Source organism: Peromyscus leucopus, chromosome 1 (genome assembly GCF_004664715.2).
Source record: "Peromyscus leucopus breed LL Stock chromosome 1, UCI_PerLeu_2.1, whole genome shotgun sequence".
Classification (NCBI taxonomy): domain Eukaryota; kingdom Metazoa; phylum Chordata; class Mammalia; order Rodentia; family Cricetidae; genus Peromyscus; species Peromyscus leucopus.
The window spans coordinates 137,576,695-137,602,493 of NC_051063.1; the positions used below are offsets into that span (position 1 = coordinate 137,576,695).

General features: G+C 40.4%; 1 protein-coding gene across 8 annotated transcripts in view; it reads right to left on the minus strand.

Moving 5' to 3' along the window:
• The window catches only part of Akap13 (A-kinase anchoring protein 13), a 302,085-nt gene that overhangs the window by 162,549 nt on the left and 113,737 nt on the right, over positions 1 to 25,799 (minus strand). For all 8 annotated transcript variants that reach the window (XM_037198603.1, XM_037198597.1, XM_037198599.1 and 5 more), the window contains exons 4-5: positions 19,617 to 19,913; positions 9,333 to 9,516 (exon numbers count right to left, since the gene is read on the minus strand). In XM_037198603.1, coding sequence (XP_037054498.1) covers positions 9,333 to 9,516; positions 19,617 to 19,913 — 481 coding nt within the window. The remainder of the gene's footprint in view (positions 1 to 9,332; positions 9,517 to 19,616; positions 19,914 to 25,799) is intronic.

The window sequence follows — 25,799 nt, forward strand, 5'->3', positions numbered from 1 at the left end:
CTGTGGTATATCATAGGGACTGGTAGAATTCCAAAAGACAAAATTAGGAGGTTTCTGAGTGTTATCAGATGATGATGACATAATAATACAGGTGAGCACAGAGATCTTCATACGGTGGCTGTCAGGCAATGACCCTCATACCACCTACCACTATTAATAATCCTCCTTCCAAATCCAAAGGGGTAGGGGGCTTTTACTGTTTCAAGAGACAGTGTCCCAGTTTCAGGGTAAGCATAACCAAGAAACAGTAAGAAAGTGGACGATTAAGAAAAGCAATATCATATTCAAAGTTAAAATATTCCCAAGGAATCTTCTTTCCTAATTCCTCAGATAAAAGTCATGTGAGGTTTCTAACTTTACAAACATACTTTTAAACCTAAAATACTTATGACTTACAGATCCCCCTCCTCAATTTTATACAAGAGGAATCACAGACTCATGAAACTAAACTCAAGTCCAGTTTTGCCACTTGGAACACCAAATGTCTGTCTGTCTACTGAAAGTTTATGTGGTCAATGATCAAATGAATGCAGAGGTTATATCATCCTACCAGCGAAGCTGCTCTTCTGATACAGGAAATAAGCATTCTCCAAAATGTAAAGTAAAACCTTCTTATATGCTTTTTAATACAGAAGTTCTACTGGCTACAGCATAAAACATACATTTACTATAACAGTAAAATGCTACAACAATTAGTGACTATAAAAACTGTTGTCATTAACTGTAGAACGACTTACTAATTTTCATATAAACAAGACAACTAGTTTTAGGGTATCAGTATGGAGAAAATGTACCAGTATTAGATAACTTAGGAAGAACATTTTATCTTTCTTGAGCCAAATGTTTATAAAAATTTAAAGGTATAAGCAGGAACTACAGACATTAGATCTTTATAAACTTCTAAAAACAGCATTTATTAACATTTCAGAAGATTAAGTATACTGGGGAAAAGGCTTAAAGGGTAAAGTGATTGTTATGTAAGCATGAACAAATGTGTTCAGCTCCCCAGCACCAACACAAAAAGCCAGAGGTGGGGCCTAGGCCAGTAACTGCAGAGCTGAGGGGTCTGGACAGGTGGATCCGAGAACCTCACTGGTGAGCCGATCTAGCCAACTGGGCATCCCTGGCTCACTGAGAGACTGTCTCAAAAAGTAGGGTTGAGAGCAATAAAGAAGGATACCAGGAACCAGGGTCAGGCCTCTAAGTTAGTGTACAGGTATGTACACTAACATAGACCAATGCGTATACAAATACAATAAGTAAGTTACATAAATAAAATTAAGATAAAAATGAAAAACTCTAAAAATTTCTAAATTATAGCTACCTCATCCTATTTAAGTCATTTGCCTTTTAATAGAAAGTTCTGTTTATAAGTTATTCATGTTTTATAGAGAAAATTAAAAGCAGAAAAGCAATACTGCCATCTCCAAATTTTATATTAAAAAAATGCTAACTAGGGTAAATCACCTTCAATCCACAAATAAAACACGAGGAAAATGTGTCTGAAAAAAAGTTAGGCACCTAATTCATTAATTTCACTAATATCAAAACAAAACTTTAATAAAAGTATTTAAAGAATACAAATGCTTTTCTGTGCCTGCAGACACAAAACATTTACACAAAACCTTGTCAAAATTATTGTTATATAATGACAGCCAATTCAGGCAATGAAGGAGTTGTGCAACTGGCTTAATTAAAAATGTTAATACAATGCTTTCAAGAAAACATGCCATTAAAAACTTTCCTGACTTGATTGTTTCTAATCCAAGTAATTATAGGTATTATTGATGTGACATGAAAAAGGACATACAAGTTAAATAACTGATGGACAATTTAATGCATGATAATATGAAGAAGTCCTTCCACTATAAGGACAAGCTGTCAAAAGTGCAATTACTAAACTGTAATAAATGAATAGGATTATATATATATATATATATATATATATATATATATATATATATATATATATATTTAAATCACACAACTTCATTCCATGCTAATAATACTCAATTTGGACCAAACATTTTTTGCAAAATGGTTATTCAACACAACTCTCTCTTTAATACATATTTTATTAGCACATATTATTTATACTAATTTATAAAGTAGATGTTCTAACTGATCCTTCATTTTCTGATCTGTACCTACTAAACGTCATAGTCCAAGCCAAATCACAGGCTGTTTCCACAGAGAATGCTAGTATAGATGATGCTCTGTTATTCCACAAATATGAGAAACTCTTAGCCTAAACATTACATGGCAATAGAGAATGAACACCTGCTCCAGTCACTTAACACCATACAGCAGAGAGGAAAGATTTAAATAAAAGATGCTAGGGAAGGCCTTATGATTGCAACTAACACCTTCTTTTTGTTTTTTTGAGACAGGGTTTCTCTGTGTAACATTCCTAGTTGTCCTGGAACTCACTTGGTAGACCAGGCTGGCCTCGAACACACAGAGATCCGCCTGCCTCTGCCTCCCAAGTGCTGGGATTAAAGGCGTGTGCCACCACTGCCTGGCCCCAATTAACTTCTAATACCTACTTACCTTTTATAGAACGTTTAAAGCAATGTTAAAACTCAGCTTTTGGAGCTGTACAAATCCCTGCTCTACTATCCATTTTGCTATCTGTTTCTTTGTAAAATGCAGAGAATGTCCTCACCCTCCACGGGTTACAGAGGATAAGTATTTCTTAAAAATGTCTAGTACAAATACAGTATATAGTAATTGGAATCACTGTTGAATAAAGTTCATCATTTTCAGAAAAGATACACACTTTGCAATTTTCTAGCACACTGCCAACTAAAAAGTATGCTTCCCCGCTCCCCCAAAGTCAGGCTTGTGAATATAGCCTTGGGCAAGCTACTTAAGATACTGCAGGAATTACACCTCACATTTGCTGAGATATTTGAAGTGAGAAGCCATTAAAAGCTCCAAAGCAGCACTGTGCACAAGACAAGGTGGCTACTTACATTTGATAAATATCAGTGTCCTCCTCATCTCTAACTTCCAACCAGTTCTACAATTTCATCTTTATAAAACACTACGACTCAGACCACATTCTGAGTAAGGAATCAGGAGTAACAAGCAAGAATGATGGTAGTCAGGCTGTTCCAGATCCTTCTCTGTGGCCATTATTTTAGAGCTAAGTTTACGCATCTATTCTATCCTTCCACCACCTCTTAAGCAAAAGCAAAGGCTCCAAACTTGTTTTGTAATAGATAAGCTATTGGGATCCACTTATCAAGTCCTTAAGAGGACCCCCAAAAGGCAATCACAGTGTTGACAGAACATCTTACACAATAATTCTTCATTCTATTGTGAGATGTGTACACATAGTTATTCAAAATTCCTGACTGGACTCAGGTTTCAAGTTTAAGTGTCTTTGAAGTAGGACTCAAAAACTTATAAGCACAAACCCTCTGAGAAGGGCTAATACTGCCTACTACACTAGTCCATGACTGAGTACTTGCTACTTATAAGGCTCTGGGTCTGTGTCCTGCACATTTACAAATGTCATCAGGAGACTTCAGGCTATGTTTAGTTGTTACTTTACGGGTCTGTGTCTGTGGGGAAAGCACTTCATTTCCTTCATCTCAGTTTCCACAACTATAGAGTAGAGATAATAGTATTTATTCTACCCATTCATCAGGCTTTTATGAGACTCAAAAAGGAATACAACAGCATGAGTGTAACCAATCATACTTTAAAAATCCTAATGAGCCTTCTAACTGTAACATTATTACAACGAGGATCTTGTGTTCTGCATACAGAGGCCAGGGCTACACGGGAAGTAGCCGACCCTTCTGTAGTTAAGCACTGCTCATCCTGCATCCCAGTAGTCTCCCTGAATGTCTTCTCTCTCTGTCACAGTTCTATACAGAGAAGAATGTTGGCCTTGTACTTCCACTGCTGTCTGTATTAAAGCTCTTTCTATGTATTCTTAAATAGTTGTTTTAGTTCTGTGGGCATCCAGTTCTCATCCACAAATCAAAAATAACGTTTTCTTCAGAAAGGTCACTGTAAGGCTAAAATAATATCTGCAATGTACAAACTATGGATTCTAGTGAAATTCAGGCATTCAACAAATAACTATTTGTTGATCCAATACTAAGAATCAGATAAAGCTGATGAAGATAAATACTTGTAGACTGGCTCTTACTGGCAATTGAAATATCTCAGCACTTTATGTCAACACTCTATAGAGCTGACAATCTTAAAAGAAATTCTTTTCTCCTAAAGACACGTACACCCTTTTAAAACCAACCTGGGACACTGCCTCAAGGAGGGTGGCTTCCCACTCAAAAGTGGCTGCTGTGCAATTTCCTCCACCTCTCTAATAATTTTAACTTCCAGAAAACCATGGCATATATTACAGAAAAGAATTCCCAGCAGACCAATCAAACAAATTGGAGTTGTACGGTTTAGTGGCCTTCACATTACTGATGCTGTTACACACAATTTTACAAAACTTTCAAATGGATCGCCATGTAGTTTAGCAAAGCATCTGCACAAATTTCATCTGGTTCAAACCACATCGTGACTGAAGCAGAACAGCGACAGAGGTAAGAGGAGGAGGAGGAGGAGGAGGAAGAGGAGGAGGAGGAGGAAGAGGAGGAGGAGGAAGAGGAGGAGGAGGAGGAGGAGGAGGAGGAGGAGGAGGAAAAATGTCCTTGACAGTGACTCTGGTGACTGCAAGCTAGTGAGGTAGAGCCACAATGTTCTAGATCCAGGGCCTCACTCTAAAGCCAAACCCAGAGGAGATGAAAGGGAAGATGCCCAAGGATGTGATCTCCTCAGTACAGAACCTCTCATCTATGTGGTCCTGAGATGAGTCACTCTAATATTACAAAGAAACTGGATAACATATAACGATTGGAGAAGAGGGGTCATATGTGAATGCATGATATGAAAAACTTGGCTATATGTTTTCTTATTTGCAAATGAATTATCCCAGAAAGGTGTAAAACTCAAGGCTGGAGAGATGGCTCAGAGACTGAGAGCATGTGTTTCTCTTCCAGAGGGCCCAGGTTCAGTTCCCATGACCCACATGGTGACTCGGAACCATTCATAACCATTCATAAGAAGATGATCTGATGTCATCTTCTTGACTCCATGGAAATCAAGTTTCATGTAGTTAGTGCACATAGATACATAGAAGCTAAACATTAATGCACATAAAATAATCTTTAAAAAACAATTAAAAAATTTAAAGGTGTAAAATTGATTGAACATAAAAATTGTTAAGAATGAGTTGGGCTACGAGAACTGAACTAAATGTGAAATTATTTCAAACTACAAAAAGATATCATATAGTCATAGAGTGCCCTTAGGCCTGTATGAATAATTATAAATCATGTCACCTACTTCATCAATTGTTCATTGTAAGGGAATTATGTTTGGAATGGTACTGTCTTGGTGGTCATTTCTGTTTACATCTTTACTTTCATCCAGAATGTATTTGTGAAGAATCCTTTACCATTAATTTTCCTGTTGCTGTGGAAAAATAGGCTGAAAATAGCAACTTAAGGGTTTATAAAAAGCTCCAGTCCATCTTGGCAGGGAAGTAAAGGAAGCAGAAACATGAAATGGCTGGTCATACTGCATTCACAAGCAGGAAACAGAGCTCTGTTCCTCCACTTATACAGCCCAGGACCCCAAACAGGGAATGGTTCCACCAACAGTAGGCAGTTCATCCTACCTCAATAAAGCAGTCAAGATAATCCCCCCTAGACTGTCAAGTTGACAATTATACTAACCATCACAGACTAGGATGTAAATAGCGACTTAGCTCTTTGGATTTTTTTTTTTCAAGTGCATAATCCTTCCTCAATCTGGTCCTAATTTTTAAAAAGGTGATTTTGAAAGAGGCAGGCCTTGGCTGAGAGATGTTTCAGTAAAGTGCTTGTTAACAGTGCAAGCAAGAGATCTGAGTTCCTATTCCCAGCACCCACATAAAAAGCCAGGCATGATGGGCTCAGGTCTGCTACCCTAGTGCTGGGGGTGGAGACGGGAGGATCAGGATGCTGCCCAGCCAGTCTAGCAAGGAATAAAAATAAAAATAAATAAATAAGAATAACAACAACAAAAATCGCGCGTGCGCGCGCGCGCGCGCGCGCACACACACACACACACACACCAAAACAACAAAAAAAAAACAAAATGAAAACAAACCAAGCTCTAGTTTCAGGACACAAAACCAAAAGCCTTTCAGGTGGAGCAATAGAGGAAGTCACCATGTGCTGGCCTCTGCCCTCCCCCAGGTAAGCATGCTACATAAATACACAAAAGAGCTGAGACCTGAGCTTAGCAAAAGGTACATGCTGATCATTCCTAAGGTCCTGGGCTCAATTCCCAGGACCACAAAAGGAATGATGGAGAGGGAGGAGGAGACAGGGTGAACCAGGTCTGTGTGGAAGAAAATTAAAACGTGAGGGGAAGACAGTCATATCCAATGTCTAAAGATTTTCGTATACACTGGAGAGACAGCATGTGCAGTCAGTAATTCCTAACCTTCAAAAGAACTTTCATGAGTCTTCTAAAACAAACCCTTTACTCGGTAACACCCACGAGCTCACCTGTATTCTCTACAGATCTTGTCAAGTCTAGTCCTCAGATTCTTTCTTCACAAGGATCCCACCAACAGAAAGCAATGAACAACCTACCTGTCAGGAGATCTATCACCTATTTCAGGCTCACTACCTTCTTACCACACATCAGTTAATTTGCCCGTTTCCTCTCTAACAAATAATAACCCATCCTATGCATACACATTTTGTTTACATGTTTTGTTTATTCATCTGTTGATCAACTTTTAGGTTACGTTTACCTTTAAATGTCATTTGGACCTTTTTTAAAACTGGCAAAATAAAAAATAAAAAAGCCAACCTGCATATTTATGGTGCATAATGTGACTATTTCAACAGATGTATAAAGTGTAAAAACTATTTAAATCAATCCGCTTAACATATTCATCACCTTATCTACTACTTTTTTATGATGAGAATATTTAAATTTTAGAAATCTTAAAAAAATTATTATTCTGATAAATAGTACATAACACAACTAAATCACTTTTGTTTTTGAGCCAAGGTCTCTCTACATAGCCCTGGCTGTCCTAGAACTTACTAAGTAGATCAGGTTGACCTCGAACTCACAGAGATCTGCTGGCCTCTGTCTCCCAAGTGCTGGGATTAAAGGTGTGCCCCACCATGCCTGGCTCACAGCTGAATCTTAAGGATATTGTGCGATGTAAAAGGAACCAGATGCAGAAGCACAGACATTCTATGTTCTGCTCATGTGAGGTACCTAGAATGGAGACTCTTGGAGAACAGAAGTAGAACAGAGGTTACCAGGGAATGGGGAAAGAGTGGTACAGAGTTAGTGCTACATGTGTACAGGGTTTCTGGGTGAATTCATGGTAGGTTCTAGAAATGGACAGTAGTGATGGGCAGATAACAATGAGTTATATAATTAAAACTAACCAAAGAGTACATTTTAGAGTGTGTGTGTCCCCACAATAGAGAAAGAGAAAACAGTGATCTTTCCTGACCTACCATCATTGCTGTATTCTAGCAAAGCCTGCTGGTATTCAACCAAGACTAAGAGAACTACAAGAATGGTATCTACACCTACTTTTTTAATTGCCAGATGTGACTCAGCTTGTTTCCTTGGCTTCAAAACAGTGACTACCCAGAGGAATTCATGCTAAGGGAAAGAGACCTGCAATAAGGTGGTCACACTCTTACCAAAGTCCTCTACTTCCATTTCTCAGGCTGATTTTTCCCTCGCCACTCTTCCTTTAAAAGGAAGCATTGGTAACTTTTACTTTTCTGTAAATAACAGAGGTTGTATTTTGAAGTAAACAAAAACTCTCCAAGAATAAATATATTCCAACTTTCTTAAAGTCATGCTGCAATAACTGTCTTGTGACATCCTGGTCCAAACATTTAATAATGAAGCTGTTGCAATCATTTTATTTCCCCATTTGGATGGCAGTCCATAACAAACTTGGCTTCCCAGCAAACACTCAGCTGTAATATCAAATCTGGAGGAAGTGCATTTGAAAATCATAACAGTTATTCTGAGTTAAGTGTTTTAATTTTTAGAACAATGTCTCCCTCCCTGAAACCATGAGGCAAATAACAAAATGAAACTAATCACCGGCCAGACGGCAAGTATGAAGGAACATAATAGACCACATTCTGGTACAGTCATAGGAGAGCTCAGGTATCTAAAGCTCATCCAAGATGAAGGGTGCCCCTCCTTCCACTACTGTATCATAGCATCCACTGCAAGGCTGTCTGCAAAGACCTTTCTGCCTGGCTTGACGGGCAAAGTTATAAGCTTGGCAGATGAAGAAAAGAAAGAAAGAAAGAAAACAACTGCTTATACAACTGTAAGCTTCTTTAAATCCTAAGCCCTCTTCCTGGTCCTTCCAGACTACCTTGTACACACGCAACTAATAATGACATGAAATGCAACTAAATTAAATCTAACTCAAGCAAAGCAAAATATCTGAGAATTTGGAAATACTGCCTCGGTTTACAAGGATCCCTCATACTAAAGAACAGGGAACCAACACAGTTTGGTTCATGTAATATGACAGAAAAATGATGATCACAAAACTAGTAAAAATATATTAAGCAAGAAAATATTCCAGTGAAAAAGCGCTGGATACTCTATTTACTCGTTTATTTATAAAGGGGGGAAAACCTTTCAATGTTTTGACTACTAGTCTTCCTCCAGAGGAGTCTTTAAAAAACATGAACTGAATTCAAAGACAAACAGGATTTCCTACTGCATATTTCCACAGCAATGCAATGGCTTTGAACTGCTACTCGCAAGAAACCACTGCTCCTAACTTTAGTCACAGAACTGTAGTCAAACCAAAATTCAACTTGTTACCGTTGTTTATATACAATTATAACAACTAACTGTTAATTTCTAATTACCCCCTCATGTCTTGAAGACATACCAGGAAAAAAAAAGTGTGACACAGCAAAACTGTTTCTTCCTCTACTCAATCACATGAACTATATACACTAGTAACGTTACACTGCCTCCACAGACAAGATTTCATTCTGAGATTTCTATAAAATACAGGCAATAAGAAACAGTGAAAACAGACAAGAGAAAAACAGACGAGAGAAAGAAAAATGGTAACGTGACTCACACTGGTCTCTCAACAATGAAGCGGTTAACAGGAGCAAGCTTACGGAGGGACCTCCGAGGCAGGCGGGCAGGCGAGGTACAGAGCCAGTGGGCTGTACTACTAGGAAGTACGGGGTGGGGCTAGTGACAGGAGGGAAACGGGAATGAACGCTTACTCAGTCAGAAGCTGGTGGAGCTTATGATAACCTCGCTCCAATGCCAGGCTTACAGGCGTTGCCCCTTCCTTGTTGTGGATGCTGAGAGCCCCACGGCCACCTGGCTTCTGTAACAGGAACCATGTCAACCGCAACAGTCCCAGCCGCACAGCAAAATGCATCAATGTTTCCCGGGGGCCACCATCTGTAAATGGGGGGAAAAACGTAAAAATAAGAACATATGACAATAACCACCAACACAGACCAAAGAAACCACCACAACAGAAAAAGACAAGGTAGATTTTATTGCCTCCAAGTATCTAAGGTCTGGAAGGTAAACAATAACACACAAGCAAACAACTTTATTCCAGGTAAAATCCCCTTTCAAGTAAAGACAACTGAGCTAGAAAAAAAATTATGATGCAAAATCTTCAATAGGAGACAAATACCCACACGAGAGAACCAAGTCATTTCTGTACTTTTTCAGAGAGGCTGATAAAGATGATTATGTTATGTTCCTTCCATTAAAACAACAACAATAACCAAAGTAAATGCATCTCCTTCCATAGGATGGGGATCTAAGAAGAACAGTTGTCAGGACTTAGATGGGTATATCCAGAAGGGTATAATTACTTTTTAAAGAGCGCGCAGACAGGAGCTGGCTAGTTAAACACTAAGAACAGGTTAGACTTGTTAAGAACACACAGGTCTTCAGTCCCTCACACTAAGGGCATATCAAATTGCTGGCACTACCAGCTTTGTGTTTGCCTAATGAGAAAATGAAATGAATCTTCAGGTCCAGTGAGACGAACTGTAAGACTACACTAATAACTTCACCATGGGCTTGGCTTTTTTTCACTGGAAATGAAGGATCCTTTTTGGCATCCTGGGTCACTAAGAAGGGTGGGTAGGATGAGAAAGGGCTTCAGATCAGGCAAAAGTGGGTTCGAGCCCGGCCTTAAGCATCAGTGTGACTAGGCATGGTTCGCTTGCCTCTCTGAGCTTCACTTTCATATCCCTGGAGCAAGACACCATCATTTCTCAGAGCTGTTGTAACAGAGAGGGGTAGATGAAATGCTAGACTAACAACTGGCTGTAGGGTTCTCGTTAATACCAGTTCTCCTCCCTTTCCCTGCTTCCGGCCCTGTCCTCGGGCTTCAAATTGCACGTTCACTTCACTAGCGGCGCTTTTCCTAGCTCATCCTCTGGGGCTGGGCTGTGAAGACAGAGCCGCTGCCTGTGGCCCCACGGGTGACACCCATTACTCAGATCCAGCAGTCGTGCTTCCTTTCCTCCTGTAGGCTCGGCTTTCATCTCTTATTCTGCATGGTTTCTGGGTCTCAACTTCTTTACTTGGCATTCTCAGACTTCTTGGACGGACCCCAGCGTCTTCCTGTGCTCCGAAATCTCCAGATGATTCTCTATATGAGTGTCACAGCAGGAATGCACACATCTTTGAAGGTGTGGCTTTACAACGAACTGCAGTGCTTCTTACAAACCATTTTTAAAGGATTTTTGTTTCTTTTGGGCTGGGCGATTTTTGCACATGAGTGAAGTGGGGGAGTGGAATCCTCTGGAGCTGGAGTTACAGGCCAATTGTGAACCACTTGACTTGAGTGCTGGGAACTGAACTCAGGTCCTTTGCCAAAGTGGTATATGAGCACTTAATCACTGAGAGACGGCTCCAGTCCCAACTGTACTGTTTCCTAAGGTGACATAAGGTCATAAGGTGTCACTGGGTGTCACCTTGTGACCAACACAATTTCACTAAAAGCAGATTGATCTTTTTAATACATGGGATCAATTCAGGACCTGCAATGAGTTCAAGCAGGGACAGAGACTGAAGAGGAAGCGATGCCTCAGGGACTGGGAAAACAGCTCTGGAGCAGCATGCTGAGATACACGGGGTCAGGATTAGATACTCAATGCTCTAAGAACTGAACCCCAATCCCTAAAAAGCCCACAGAAAATCATGTCCTTGAAGAAATAATTGTTTCCAAGCATACATTTTAAAAACACACTCTCTGTAGAAGTGGCAAGGCCAGGAGAAAAGGCAGAAAGAATGCTCACCAAGGATTAAACACACCTGACTTGTGCTTTGTGCCAATCACAGCACCCTGACAACCTTATCAAAACACCAAAGAACCAAGCACTTAGGGACCAGGAAATATGTGGTTATTTTTTCAGAGCTGGTTAATTCCAGCCTTATCAGGCAATATCTCCTCAAAGTGGCTCTTTCCAGCCTCCACTCTTTCTAGTACCTTTGCTCTGAGTCACCAGAAGATGAGTTACCATAAGGCCAAGCACCTCGAGTCTTATGTCATCCCCACTTTTCAATCCCACCCCTCATCTTCTATTACGGTTTCGAATACATATAAACTACAAGATTCCACAATTACCAGATACTCAACTACTTAAGTCCTGCAATAAATGTTCCCCCATCAATGTATGTACTTTATCAACTATCTTTCCTTCCAGATTTCATCAATCCATCTTACTGTTCATACATTTCAAAGAAAGTTGAAGACATCAGACTAACTTGATGGGTACCACCAACTAGAATTCAATACATGCTGTAAGTTTAAATGACTAAAATATAGGAAAATACAAGTGATACAGTATAATATTTTTTTTCTCACTATGTAGCTCTGGCTGTCCTAGAACTCATTTTGTAGACCAGGTTGGCCTCGAACTCAGAAACCTGCCTGGTTCTGCTTCCCAAGTGCTGGGATTAAAAGCATCGGCCATCACACCTGGCACACTTGATACTTGTGTTAAGTCAAACTCCCATCAAAATATAGGACAATATGAACGTCACGCAACGTTCCTTTATGCCCTTTTCCAGTTAAAGCTTCATTATTAGAGACGACCACTGCTTTGAAGTTTGCATGGTTTCTACCTATGCAGAAAGTCCATATAAATGAAGTGATACAGCAAACATACGAGGCTACTTCCATCCTTTCTGAGATTCTCCACATAGCTGCCATGTGGAATTCCATCAGATTGACTAAATAACCACCTATTCTTTTTCAAAGTCTACTGGCTCTTCACAGGAGTCACTCGAATTAGGTTCAAAAAAGAGGAGGCAAAGATAAAAGGAGGGAAAAGATTAAAATACTAATGGAGTTTCATCCAGGCTGTTTTGTTACAATAGCATAAGAGCTCTAACCTTAACCTCAGCCTCCCAGATTGCTTCTCTCCCTTTCATCTCAAGTTTAACTACAGAGTACCGATAATTCACAATCAATTTTCATATATTTCACAATCAATAATCATATGGTTCTTCAACCCATGATTCTTGGTTTTCTTCCTCTATATTTCAGGAGTTACTAAATTTTTGTGGGTGTAGGTTGGAGGTGCTCATGGGCATGGTGGCCAAGAGCTCCCAGGATCTGCTCATCTCCAACCCCCAGCACTGGTTAGAAATGTGAGCCACCACACTTGGCTTTCTACTCGGTGCTGGGATCCAAACTCAGATTGTCATGCTTGGGCAGCAAGGTCTTAACCCCAAGCCACTCCCCCAGCTCCCAACTTTGTTTTTAGGCTGCTAGCTAGATTTCCTAGTGTTATTTGGGTCCTTCATCACAATAGAATTTAATTCTATCAAGGGAATCAGACTGTTCTTACAGTATTTCCAACAATTCCTCTTCATCTTTGCCCTACTGAATGTCTCTCTTTTAGGTACATTTCGTAGGGCCCATGTTGGTTATGTACCTTTTGACCACTGTGTTCATTACTTCTCCCAAAGTCGTGATCAAAATACCTGCCAAAACAACTAAGGGAGGGCGTTATCTTGGCTCTTGGTACCAGAAATTTACCCAGTCATAGCAGGGGAAACATGGCAGTGTGAGAAGGTAGCCAAAGTTTGTTCGCATGGTAGCACACAGGGCATCAGTTAGACTAGGGCTGGAAGCAGGAGCAGGTGTCACCCCCAAAGACCAGCCCCTAGTGACCTCTTCCATGAGCCAGTCCCAACTGAAAGGCTCTAGAACCTTAAAAATAGCATTCAAAAATGTAGGATCGTTCTAGGTTCAAACCGTAACAACCATACTTAAATGCGAAGGTCTATCATGGAGTGGCTAAACCAGAGAAGGGGAGCAGAGAGGTTTGCAAGCTCCAACTGCTATCTGCTTTCATGCAGGACACACTTTCACACAGCTCCCCAGAGCTGCAGGAAAGCTGATTTACCCAGAAGGCTTTCACTCAACCACAAGGGGTCTGCTGGAAGACTTTAATCTTTTTCAAGTTACATTTCCTGAATAAACGGCTATTAGATTCTCTGGATGGTCCTAGCCCATCAATCTACCCAACAAGCTCTCCTCACAGCACTGTTTGAACCTGCAGCTATGAGATTTCAAAGTCTCTGCCCTGTCCATTTCACTTTTGAGTACTGGCCTATAAATAAACCTGTAGACCCACAAGAAGCAGGAATCTTTACATTCACAAGGAATGGATGCATCCTTAACAGGCTGGGGGCAGGAAATGGGCTTTTTAGGGGAAAAATGAGAATGACTGTAACAATAACAAGGTCTTGGAGGCAGCAAAACCTTTTAGAGCTTAAACCTTCCTGCTGATAGGAACTGTCTATTTTAGAAGTCGATTAATCCTTTGCCAAGACGGGAAAATCCAAAGCAATCTTCCTATATTTTATTCTTTTCTTCTTTAGCAGAGAAGGTAACTGGAAAAACACACAAATACTAGTATAACAAGGATAAACTTGATATGGAGAGTTATCAAACACCCTGAAAGGGCTGTAGGAACCATATCACCACATGATTAAGGTTGAGTATCTACTAACCAAAGTCAGCCAGTGAGAACGCACTGCCTATTCTTAGGGCGTTCTTCTTAAACCTGTCAACATTCTCTACCAAAATTGTGGGGATGACTGCCACCCTCAAAGATACTTACATCTAACTTTCACTTCCCTGTACAATACCAAGAGGGCATAGGATGGAAATATCCGCTAGGATGTGTTTCTCCTTGCTTACTGTACAGAAAATATTCAATGGGCTCACTGTATGCTACCTGAGAGTTATACTGATTGCTACAATACAACACTCAACTTATCTTCTTTCTAAGCACATAGACACTGAAGAGATTTGGCAACTAAATAAGGCTTGGAAAATTCAGGAAAAAAAGAAATAAGGTGTCTGTGCTACACAGCTCACCTTCCACCCAGATGAACTTTCATTATTTTCAATTAAGGCAGCCTGTGGCAAAAAGCACAGTGTGGAGACTTCCTTATATAAACTTGAGAATGGAAGACATTTGGAAGAAACAAAATAGACAAGTGCCGCAGAGATGGCTCAGTGGTTAAGAGCATTTGCTGCTTTTGTAGAGGACCCAGATTCAGTTCCCAGCATCCACAGAGCAGCATCTGTAACTCTAGTTCCAGAGGATCTGAGTTCCTCTTCTGGCCTTGGTGGGCATCAGGCACATACATGGTACAAATATACACATCTACGCAAAACATTCATACTCATAAATAAAACATAGCTAGGTATAGTTATGCATGCCTTCAATACTAGCACTCAGGAGGCAGAAGCATGGGGCTCTCTATAACTAGTCTGGTCTACGTAGCAAGTTCCAAGATAGCTAGGACTACATAGTGAGGTCCTGTCTCGAATGAATGAAAAAGTAAATAAATACTAAAAATCTTTTAAAGAATAATAACCAAATTTCTTCTTGCTCAAACTTAAAGTTAAGACTAACTTCAGCAAAACATAAGAGCAAAGGAAAGCAATCCCATTTTTCTTTGAAGACCCTTCCTCTTAGGACTGGCCTGCTCTATCCTTTCATGAGACTTGTTTTTGACCTGTCAAGGTATGTTTTGTGCCTTGAAAAGATAGTAAGATAGTGGTCATGGTATATTCAAACAACCAGCCTGCAAACCAGTACACACTACCAGGCTACACTCTTGTCCACTTTATTGATGAAAAATTTAAGTAACAATTTAATGTTTTCCGCAAAGTGCCATAGTGAAGCCAGGATATAACAAGTAAACTCCAATTCCCTTGTTCTTTCCATTTAAAAAACGCCAAACTAAGCAGGGCTTCTTAACTTCATGTTCATGCCTGAGGTTCAGGAGGGCTGTGAAATCTGTTATATGTAAACGTTTATGAGTAGGCAGCTATATGCATTTTTCCCAAGGAGAAATAAGAACTACGTTCAAAGGAGTCACTGACCTGGAGGTGAGAGGTGGGGTAAAGAGCGATGCATCTCAACCATTAGTGGGAGGACTGCCCATAAATCTTGCATTCCTCCTTTGTACAGTACTAGAAGTATTACTCTGGAACAAAATTCAACAGCAAGTGGCCCTATTATATAACAAGTCGTCCTGACATCTACCTGTTTTCATCACAGGTACCAAGTTTGTTTCATACCTCTTTCCTTTAAAATGCATTGCAATTAACTAATAAAATGGCTGGTGTAAACAGATTATTCCATTGCATTCATTTTTTTTAACAGCAAACATAGGCTCTTAACATATCCATCTATCATGATCACAGCCAATATTCCTAGATTCTAACCCACAACTGAGCAAACTATCTATACTACCGAATGTGACTGAGAGCACTCGAAATCAGATTCATGATTCAAGGCATTAATTTACATACTTTTAAAATTAAATCTCTGTATTATGAATTTTACTCAGTGAAATGGCGCAGTAAAGGCATTTGCCACCAAGCCTGACAATATGAGTTTTATTCCACAAACTCATGTGATAAAAAGAATGGACTCCTGCAGGTTGTCCTGACTACATGGGTGGTGTTGTATATATGTACATGTGTTCACACATATACACATACACACACAAATATAAGAATAAATACATTAAATATTTTACCTTGCAAAGTATGTATTTAACTTGTTCAATTACTTTTGAATTTTAGTTACTATTTAAAATGTGTATATACAATAAAATTCATTTGGGGGAGATATACAGTATGTATTAGGGTCTTGTAAACTATCACAAAAACAGGCTGCAAAATAACTCCCATATCCACAAAGAATTCTCTCATGATAAGACTTTGAAGTTAATCCTTTTCCCTACTCCCAAGCCATGGTAACTACTGATTTTTTAGAATTTATTTTTATTTTTTTAGTAACACTTTTTCAGAATATATTAGCAGAACTATATATTATGGCTCTTTGGGAACTGACTTTGATTTAAGCACAAAGAATTCAAAATACATCCAAGCTGCTGCACATATCAATACTTTGTTCCTTTTGAATTGTTGAGTGATATTCAATTATATTGCTGTATCAAAATTGGTTAGTGTGCTCACTCACAGAGGGATGTGAGCTGTTTTCATTTCTGGTGATACATGATTAGTGCTACTGCAGGTACATTTGTATACAGACATTTTGGTAAAGATACACTTTCATTTTTCTAGGGTAAATACCCAAAAGTGGAATACTAGGTGACAGAAGAAACTACCAAACTTCTTCCAAGTTGGCTTTTCCAAAAGCAGTATGGGAGATATTATTCTGAGTCCATGTTTGAACTTCATCCTTTTAGTTTTAGCTGTTTGTGTCAATCCATCCCTCTGGTTCTATAACACAACATGGGGTCTCATATATCTCAAACGGACTATGAACGACCTTGAACTCCTGTTCCTCCTGCATCCACCTGCTATGGCCGGGAATTCCACGTGTGCTTCACCACACCTGCCGTCCGAGGTGCTGGGGATTGACCCCAGCTCTCCATGCGTGCTGGGCAAGCACTCTACCAACTGAGCCATTTCTCCTTTGCCTCATGGCTGCAGTCTGTGAACTGGTTTATGGACCTACTATGAGGCAGGAAATCATGGCAGTGGTAATCATGGAAATCATGTGGAAATCAAGTGGATCAAAGCTGCTTACCTCAACAGGAAGTAGAAAGGGGAAAAGCCAGTGACATGATACACTCTTCAAAGCGCACCCTCGGTGAATGACTGCCTTCATCCAGGCCTACCTCCTAATAGTTTATTCAGTCAGTAACTCATCAATGGATTAATCTACTAATGAGGCTCTTGCCCCAGGACCCAATTATCTATCTTTCAACAACACTAACTGGGTCCCAAGCTTCAACAAAAGTGCCTTTGCCGAGTGTTATATCCAAACCATAATACTCACTGTAACAAGTATGCAATGACATCATTTTGTGGATCTGTACTTTCCTAAAAGTGTACAAATTAGTCTTTGCTAGTATCACTTTATACTTCAGAAAGTCTAGAAGTAGTAAAAGTACACAATGAATTAAAGCTTGCCAGTTTCCTCTGACTAAAGACAAGGAAGGAAGGGGCTGGAGAAATGACTCAGCAGTTAAGAGTACTTGCTGGATCTGACAGAGGACCAGAGTTCAATTTCCAGCATTCACGTTGAACAGCTCACAAAATCTACTACGTACTTACCTACCTACCTACCTACCTACCTACACACACACACACACACACACACACACACACATTGGGGTTGGGGATGTTTAAAAACAAAAAGACAAGGAAACATGGGCCCAGAGCTTCTGACCTTTGCTTCCCTAACAGTTCTGTTTAATCACAGAACATGGTCAAACTAAGTCCTGGGCCCTCTTTAAATAAGACAGGATAAAAGTGTAAAAATAATTGTTCACCCATCAATACAGAAATGGCAGGAGCTACTAGGAAGAATCAGGAACCATGAATAGGTATTCAGGCTGTAACTGTATTTGGACCTTAATATCTTAGCAGTACAGAAGTTTATTGGATACTATACTAATAAAGTGAAAACAATTTGTTCTTCTAAATTTGATTGTCCACACTTCTTTCCGGTTTCACCTGAACAATCCATGCTTGTTGGTATTTGTCACCACCATCAGTATGTCTCTAAAGCATGGGACCTATCATTCTGCTGCTAGGTCACAACCCACCTTTAAACTTGATTTAATAGAATCAATGCCAGCAAATATTTCCTTACCACTAGATCACTGGAGAAAGAATCAACTTATCTGACTGGTATGAAGAACGGGAACTAAGCCTGGCTTCTGTCCTTAGAAACTAACTCATCTCAGCTGTGGAGAGGAAGACTTTTGCTCCGCTCACCCTACACAACACTATAATTGAAGTGGGGTGGACTCCAGACACCACGTAAGACCACATGCTCTTTTGGAGATAAGTACAAGTGTAAGCAAACCCTCTGTCAGAAGCCCGGTTGCCAGTCTTCCAACGCAGCTCTCATCAGTGATGAAGCAAACGTTCTGAGTGCTCTGTGGGAAATTTCTACATTTTTTTTTCAGTTGGATTTCCACTAAGGATAGGAGCAGGATGTTATTTATGAACCCAGGGATATTTTTTTTTTTTTTTTTTTTTTTTTTTTTTTTATTTGTGATATATATTTTTTATTTTACAATACCATTCAATTCTACATATCAGCCATGGGTTCCCCTATTCTCCCCCCTCCCACGCCCTTCCCTTACCCCCAGCCCACCCTCCATTCCCACCTCCTCCAGGACAAGTCCTCCCCCGAGGACTGTGATCAACTTGGTAGACTCAGTCCAGGGAGGTCCAGTCCCTTCCGCCCAGACTAAGCCAAGTGTCCCTGCATAAGTTCCTGGTTTCAAACAGCCAATTCATGCATTGAGCACAGGACTTGGTCCCACTGCCTAGATGTCTCCCAAACTGATCAAGCCAATCAACTGTCTCACCTATTCAGAGGGCCTGATCCAGCTGGGAGCCCCTCAGCCTTTGTGAACCCAGGGATATTTTACTAAAAAAAAAAAAAAGAAGAAGAAGAAAAATACGTATTTGAAATGATGACATTTAGATAGCGTTTGCTATAAGAATAATTATATGAGGAAACCCTTGTCTAATTAGGAGAGTTTATGTAAGTATTTATTACAACAGAAGCGGTTTTTTTTTTAATGTGGCCCTTTCAGAACTTTATACCTAAAGAGAGACATAAAATCAATACCCTAGTCAAAGAAGTGCGCAGTGTCTCAACGCTTATCTTGATCTCATGCTTCCCTGACACAACTCCCTTATAGCTGCTTTTCTACAACTCCACGCTATTTTTACAGAGCCCCAGATTCAGTAGCAAAAACCCTGCACTTATAATTTTGTGACTAAACAGCAGAAGGTTGGTTACTCTGCTCTTCTCCTCACGAAGTGTAAATCCCCTGCAGATCCACAGAGATGTGCTAGTCTTCTTAGGTTATGTCACCGGGAAGAGGGAGTACTCCGGACAGAATTCTAAGTTACTCAGCCATGCAAACACTCGAACACAATGGTCGTTGAAAAACAAAGGCAGAGCACCCCAGAGCAGTCTGTGAGTCATGGGAATTCTCACCGTGCAAGGTGTGATCTGCCCCTAACACATTCCACTCCGCGGGCAGTTTCAGGTGTCTGAACGCCAGGGCGACCCTCTCATCCAGAGAGTTGACATCTCCAGAAGGGGGTCCTGACCGGTCAAGGAAACGGGTGAAGTTCAGAGCCTGCTGATTGCCAGCACTGGTTGCCAGGAACTGAGCTGCATCATACGCCTCATCCTGGACGAAATGGAAGTCTTCTTCGGCTACTACAAACACAGGCAGGCCCTCTTTGGAAGCACAGAGCAGCACCTTCACTGTCTCACAGCAGTCATGACCTAAAGAAAGCACAGGTAGCAAAGAAAATTGAATCTACTGATGCAAGAGTTCCCTGGTGGGTCCTTTCAGCTTTTTTCACGGCACTCAAGATTTTTCCTCCTGAAAGAAAACCTTCCTCTCCCAATTTCTTAAAATTCTACTTTTAGTTTTCTTATTGTTATTTGCAAATATGAATATCCCACTTTAATATGGATTCCTGCTTTCATCATTCTGGTAACACAGAACAGGCAGTATCAACGAGTGCTGTTACATTTGAACAAACTGCAGAATGCGAGCTTTGGGGTCCTGTAAGGTCCAGTATGCAGTAGGCAGCCTAAGGCTTACTGAGCTGAGTTAGGTCTGAAATAACCACAGGAAGAACAGGGCTATGGGAGGAGCGGCACAGACAGCCCTGCACCCCCCCCCCCATACAGTAAATCCAAGACTGTAGAACAAATGGTTAAAAGGAAAGCTTTCATGCAAGTCAAGGTCCAAAAGTTACATAAGATTGTTGCTCCCAGATACTTTCTACCTGCCTCAACCACTAAGGCAACAAGCATGTCAATCAAATCACCTGGTACAAATAAAGATGATGATGCAATGCTGTGGCTACAAGCCCAACTCCGAAAAGGCAAACACGAAGCGGACTGTGCTTCCCACTCTACAGATCAGCAGGCACCACGTGACCAGAGGCTAAATAACAACGACATGCCACTGCAAGATCCACCAGAGCCAAACTTCTAAGACACAGCAGCAGCACCAAGCTTCTGTGGGTTAGTGTTCTTACAGACAAGACTTTCTTCTCCACACTTTCCTACCCTTTCAATAAGTAAGTGTTTCCAACCTAGAGATCGTAGTTAACAAAGCACGTAGGGCTTTTTCTCAATTTTCTAACAATGATCTCAAATAGCTGTTATATTCTGCTCCTACCATCACCACTTTGAGGGAGAGAGGGAAAGAAAGAGAAAATAATTTTTCCCATATACCTAAAAATAAGAAGTTGTTTTTCCATTTACTTTTTCCAGAATCTTCCTTACATCCTTTGCCCTTATGACACAACATAGCTCTCACTGCTGTGTGAGTCTGTATTAATAAAATGTGCTTAGTAAACAAATATACTGGATTTGATGTGTCATTTTCTCTATGTAACCATTTTATGATTACCAACTCTTCAAGAAATAAAGTAGTATGCCTAAGGCCCACAGACACTACAAAGCAGAATCTATTATTTACAGCCAAAGCTGATGCAAAAGGACATGGCCTATTACATTTATTATGATTCAAGAGCTTTGTGTTCAATGCTGTACACAGAGAAGATAGACTACCACCAGGTAAGCCACTGCCTGAAGGAGGTGAACACTCAGAATGACAGTCAGTAGACCTAAGAGTGATGCTATCAATAATGATGGATACAAATTCAACTCCACCTTCAAACTTTAAAACTTGTTGTGCCATAGAGAAGATACTGCATTAGCCTGAAATAGAAAACCCAATGCACTTAACCCAATCAAACAGACCTCATTCTTTATTGCCAATCTCTTTCCCAAACTTTTGGGATAAAACCCTGAAAATTTGAATCAAAAAGACAATCAATGGCAATGGTACTAGAAGTAAATATAATTTATTGGTCTATATATCTACCTTCTGTGTGTACACACATATACACAAACCAAACTATGATAAAATAATAGTATGGTATTCAAAGCTGTGTAGTGTGCATGTATGCACAGAAATCTATCTGTGGCTGACAAAATGTCTGCTCACTTGTGAAGAAGCAAAGGAGGAGAGAAATAAGACTAACCAAGGAGGGAGGGGACAAGGAGGAAGGGATGGAGGGAAGAGAGGAGGAAGGTAAGATGGGGAAGGGATGGAGGGAAGGAAAGAGGAAGGTAAGATGGGGGAAGAGACGCTAGGAAGAGAGAAGGGAGGAACTGATTAGGCAACACAATTATGCTTATCTCTGCTGGACTGACAGAAGAATCTGTGAGTAGATAAGGAGTATATAAGTAAGCTATGGCCAGCTTTATTTGTGAAATGCTAAAATGAGTTTGTGAAAGGTTTCAGTCGTGGGCTCAAGGGGACACTGAGGCAGACTGTTGTGTTAAGTTTACTACAAGAGTTATTAGTACTATAGACAGACAGATACCTAGACAAGAGCATGACGTGGGCTCTGAAGAGAGGAATCAGGTCCTCTTGGCAATGCCAAGGTCCATTCCTACAGTTCTCAAATGTTAGGCCAAGGCATGTTGTCACAGAAAGTTATCCACTTTCCTTTCGCACATAAATCCACATTCTGAAGAATTAATTATTAATCAGATTAAGTAAAATGTACCATAAATCTGAAAAATGTCTGGTATAATAATTACAGGCTTCCTTTAAAAACAAACAACTATAGATTAAAGGTGGGAAGGGAAAGTTTCTTGGGTAAGTTCTTGTTAGAGTCAACTGGAAGAGTTACTACAGATTAAGAACAAAGGGCTGGGTTGCAAAACTAGATTAGAGGTTAGGAAGAGCACTGGTTGCTCTTGCAGAGGGCCCAGGTTCGGTTCCCAGCACCCACACAGTGACTCACAACTATCCATAATTCTAATTCCAGGGATCAGACACCCTCTTCTGACTTCCTGTGGTATGAATGAGAACAGCCTCCATTGGCTCATATATTTGAATGCTTGGTTCCCAACTGGAGGAACTGTTTAAAAGGTAGTAGTAAGTGTGGCCTTGTTAGAGAAGGCATGTCACTGATGGTGTGCTCTGAGGTTCCAAACGTCCATGCCATTTCCAATGCTTTCTCTCTCTCCCTGCTTGTAGATCACATGTGAGCTCTAAACAACTGTTTCAGCATCATGCCTGCCTGCCCGATGCCATGTTTTAAAAGCAGGCAACCTAACTTGGTAGCAGTGACACCACATGGTTATAGCTTTAGAGTCAAGAAGGATACAGGAATCTACTTCCACCATTCCAGGAGAGCCTCCAAGAGCAGGCGTCTAGCAGAGGGCCCCTGTATAGAAGTCCTGAAAGACCACTGCACGAAGCTGTAAAAATGAAGGCTGGATTACAATGGAGACCTCAGGATGCTGGAGATATCAGCGTCCTGGGATGTCTGCCAGAAAGAGTTGCATACAGGAAGTAGAACCAGCCCAAGAGAGAGAAGTATGCTGCAGTCGGCAAAGCTGGAAGGGTGGCCCCATCTGAGCCCTCTGACATCAGACAGTGAAATACAGGACTGGAGGGATTGCACCACTGGCCTTCAGTCTTACTTTGGTCCAGTTTTTCCTCACTATGCCACCATTCCCCCCTTTTGGAATGGTGATATATATATATATATATATATATATATATATATATATATATATATATATATATATATATATAAATGTGTGTGTGTGTATATATGTATAACCTGTGCCACTGTATATTATTATGTATGCAATTTGATATTTGATTTTGATTTTACAGAGGTTTACAGTTAAGAGACTGTGTTGAGTCTCAGAAGAGACTTTCGACTTTGAAATGATGTTGAGACTGTGACAGACTATGTGGACTTTTCGAGGTAGACTAAATGCATTTTGCATTATAGTATGACTGCAAGCCTATAGGAGTCAGGGAGTGGAATGTAGTGATTTGAATGAGAATGGTCCCTATAAGCTCATATGATTGAATAAGTGGTCCTGTGTGGTGGTATTCTAATTGTACTGAAATGTGATTTTGATTGTATGTTAATAAATAAAGTTGCCCGGGGGTCAGAGCTATTAGAGCCATAGACAGAGTATGGCGGTGGTGGCACACGCCTTTAATCCCATAGATCTCTGTGTGTTCAGGGATACAGCCAGCATTGGAGACATATGCCTTTAAGACCTAGGGGGCTATACATTCAGACAATGACGAGGCAGTCACGTGTTTGGGTTTACAACCAATGAGAAGGCAGAACAAAATACTATAAAAAGACGAACAGACAGGATATAGCTCTCTTTTGGGAAGCTGGGACACCACAGGAGGACGGGTGGGATTTTAGCTCTGAGCTCTGACCTCTCGGCTTTCTCTTTTACATTGTTTCTGTTTTTCTTATTTAATAAGACTGTTGGTTACATCTACAGTCCTGGGCTGGTGGAACTGTTTGGGAAGGATTAGGAGGATAGCCTCATTGGAAGAGATGTGTCACTGGGGTCAGGACTTGAGGTTTCAAAAGCCCACGCTATTCCCAGTTAGATCTCTCTGCCTCCTCCTTGTGGATCAAAATGTGAGCTCTCTGCTACAGCTTTAGTACCAGGCTTATTTATCTGCTTGCTACCATGCTCCCCTCCATGATAATCAAGGACTCAGCCTCTGAAACCATAAGTATCAAATAAACTCTTTCTTCTGTAAGTTGGTCTTGGCCATAGACATCTCCATGGGCACACAAGTAGTACACATATACACATGCAGGCAAAACAATCACATACATAAAACAAAACTAAAAAAAAAAAATACCTGCCTCACCTAGTGTGTGGTCAAAACACTTAAGATTGGCAGAGTTATACTGTCAGGCTCAAGACTCATTTTTAATCCCTATATATTTTCAAATAAAACATGAGGAATAGAGGGGTCAGCATGTTTTAAAACTAAAGGCTGTGCCATACAGATCTAGGAATAAAACTGGTATCAGTGCAGATAACTTGCTCTGTTTGGGGAGAAGAAGTGTTAGTCTTCTGTCTGCCTTTGTACATAGTAAGTGAAGAGACACACAGATTGACTGCAGCACTGCGACAGCAGGATGGGAAATTTTATCTAATCTGATACAATAAACACAGAAGTTGTGGTGGGGGAGTCCAGTGGCAACATTTTTCAACTAGTTTCGATGGTGTTTTTGTTTCCACTCAATTTCCTGGTAACAAGAGAGGAACATAATCAGAATTTTTTTAAAAGGAAAAGTACTGAAATTTTACTCAATTTCTGAAAGAAACTATTCTACAGGATTCAGAAAGAAAAACCAAACAAAATAAAAACCCCAGAAACTGTTAAGGGGAGAGAGTCCCAGCTTTAGCCTCCCATAAGGTCTACTGCATTAACAACAGCAACAGAAGATAAAGGATGAAGCATGAGGGACCTGTTACCTATCAAGTAAACTTTAGGACATACGGATGGACACTCTAGATTGGAGTGCCAAGTTCTACTGCAGATAGGTGTAGTTATCCTAACACTCGGTCTTGAAGACTGTTTCTCTGATCATAAAATGATACCACCAACCTTACAAACTGTTGAAAACAGCAGAAGGCTGCACACAAAGCACATGGCAAACAGGCAGCAGACACTGGTAGTTATTATCAAAATGCTGCTGCTGTTTAAGTAACACACCGAAAAATAGACCCCTAAATCTTTACAAAGAGTTTCACTGGACAGCACAGGCCAACAAGCCTATGTGACAAATTGACGCCTTTGACACTGCAGAACTAAGGAGGGAGGGGAGGAATAAAAGACTAAACAAAAACACAAGACGCACCTAGGTAAGAAACAAGTTATCGAAGGTTAATGGTTCTCTTAAACTCATTCAATTCTGGGCCCTGTGGGTCAGAAGTATGAGTGCCTGAGGTTAGGAGAGCTTCCCTGCAGGCTTCTTCTCCTGCTAGCTCTTTATCACTGTCGAAAGCATCTGTACCCATGGAAACGAAAAAACTGCTACAGATAAACAAAAGTGCTAAAGTATGACCCAAAATATTACTTCATTTCCTGTTGAGCTAAAAATGGAACACATCCCATCCGGGCCATCTCTTCCGAGACTAAAACAATTGGGCCTTTGTTCTATCAGCAATCTAAAATGGACCCTAAAAGCGCTTGCTGGACCAGCCCAGGCCAATCCCACACAGAAAGGGTAGGCTATAGCGGTCAGCAGTGGGAAATAAACTAGTTTTACTACTCAGTTTATCATCGAA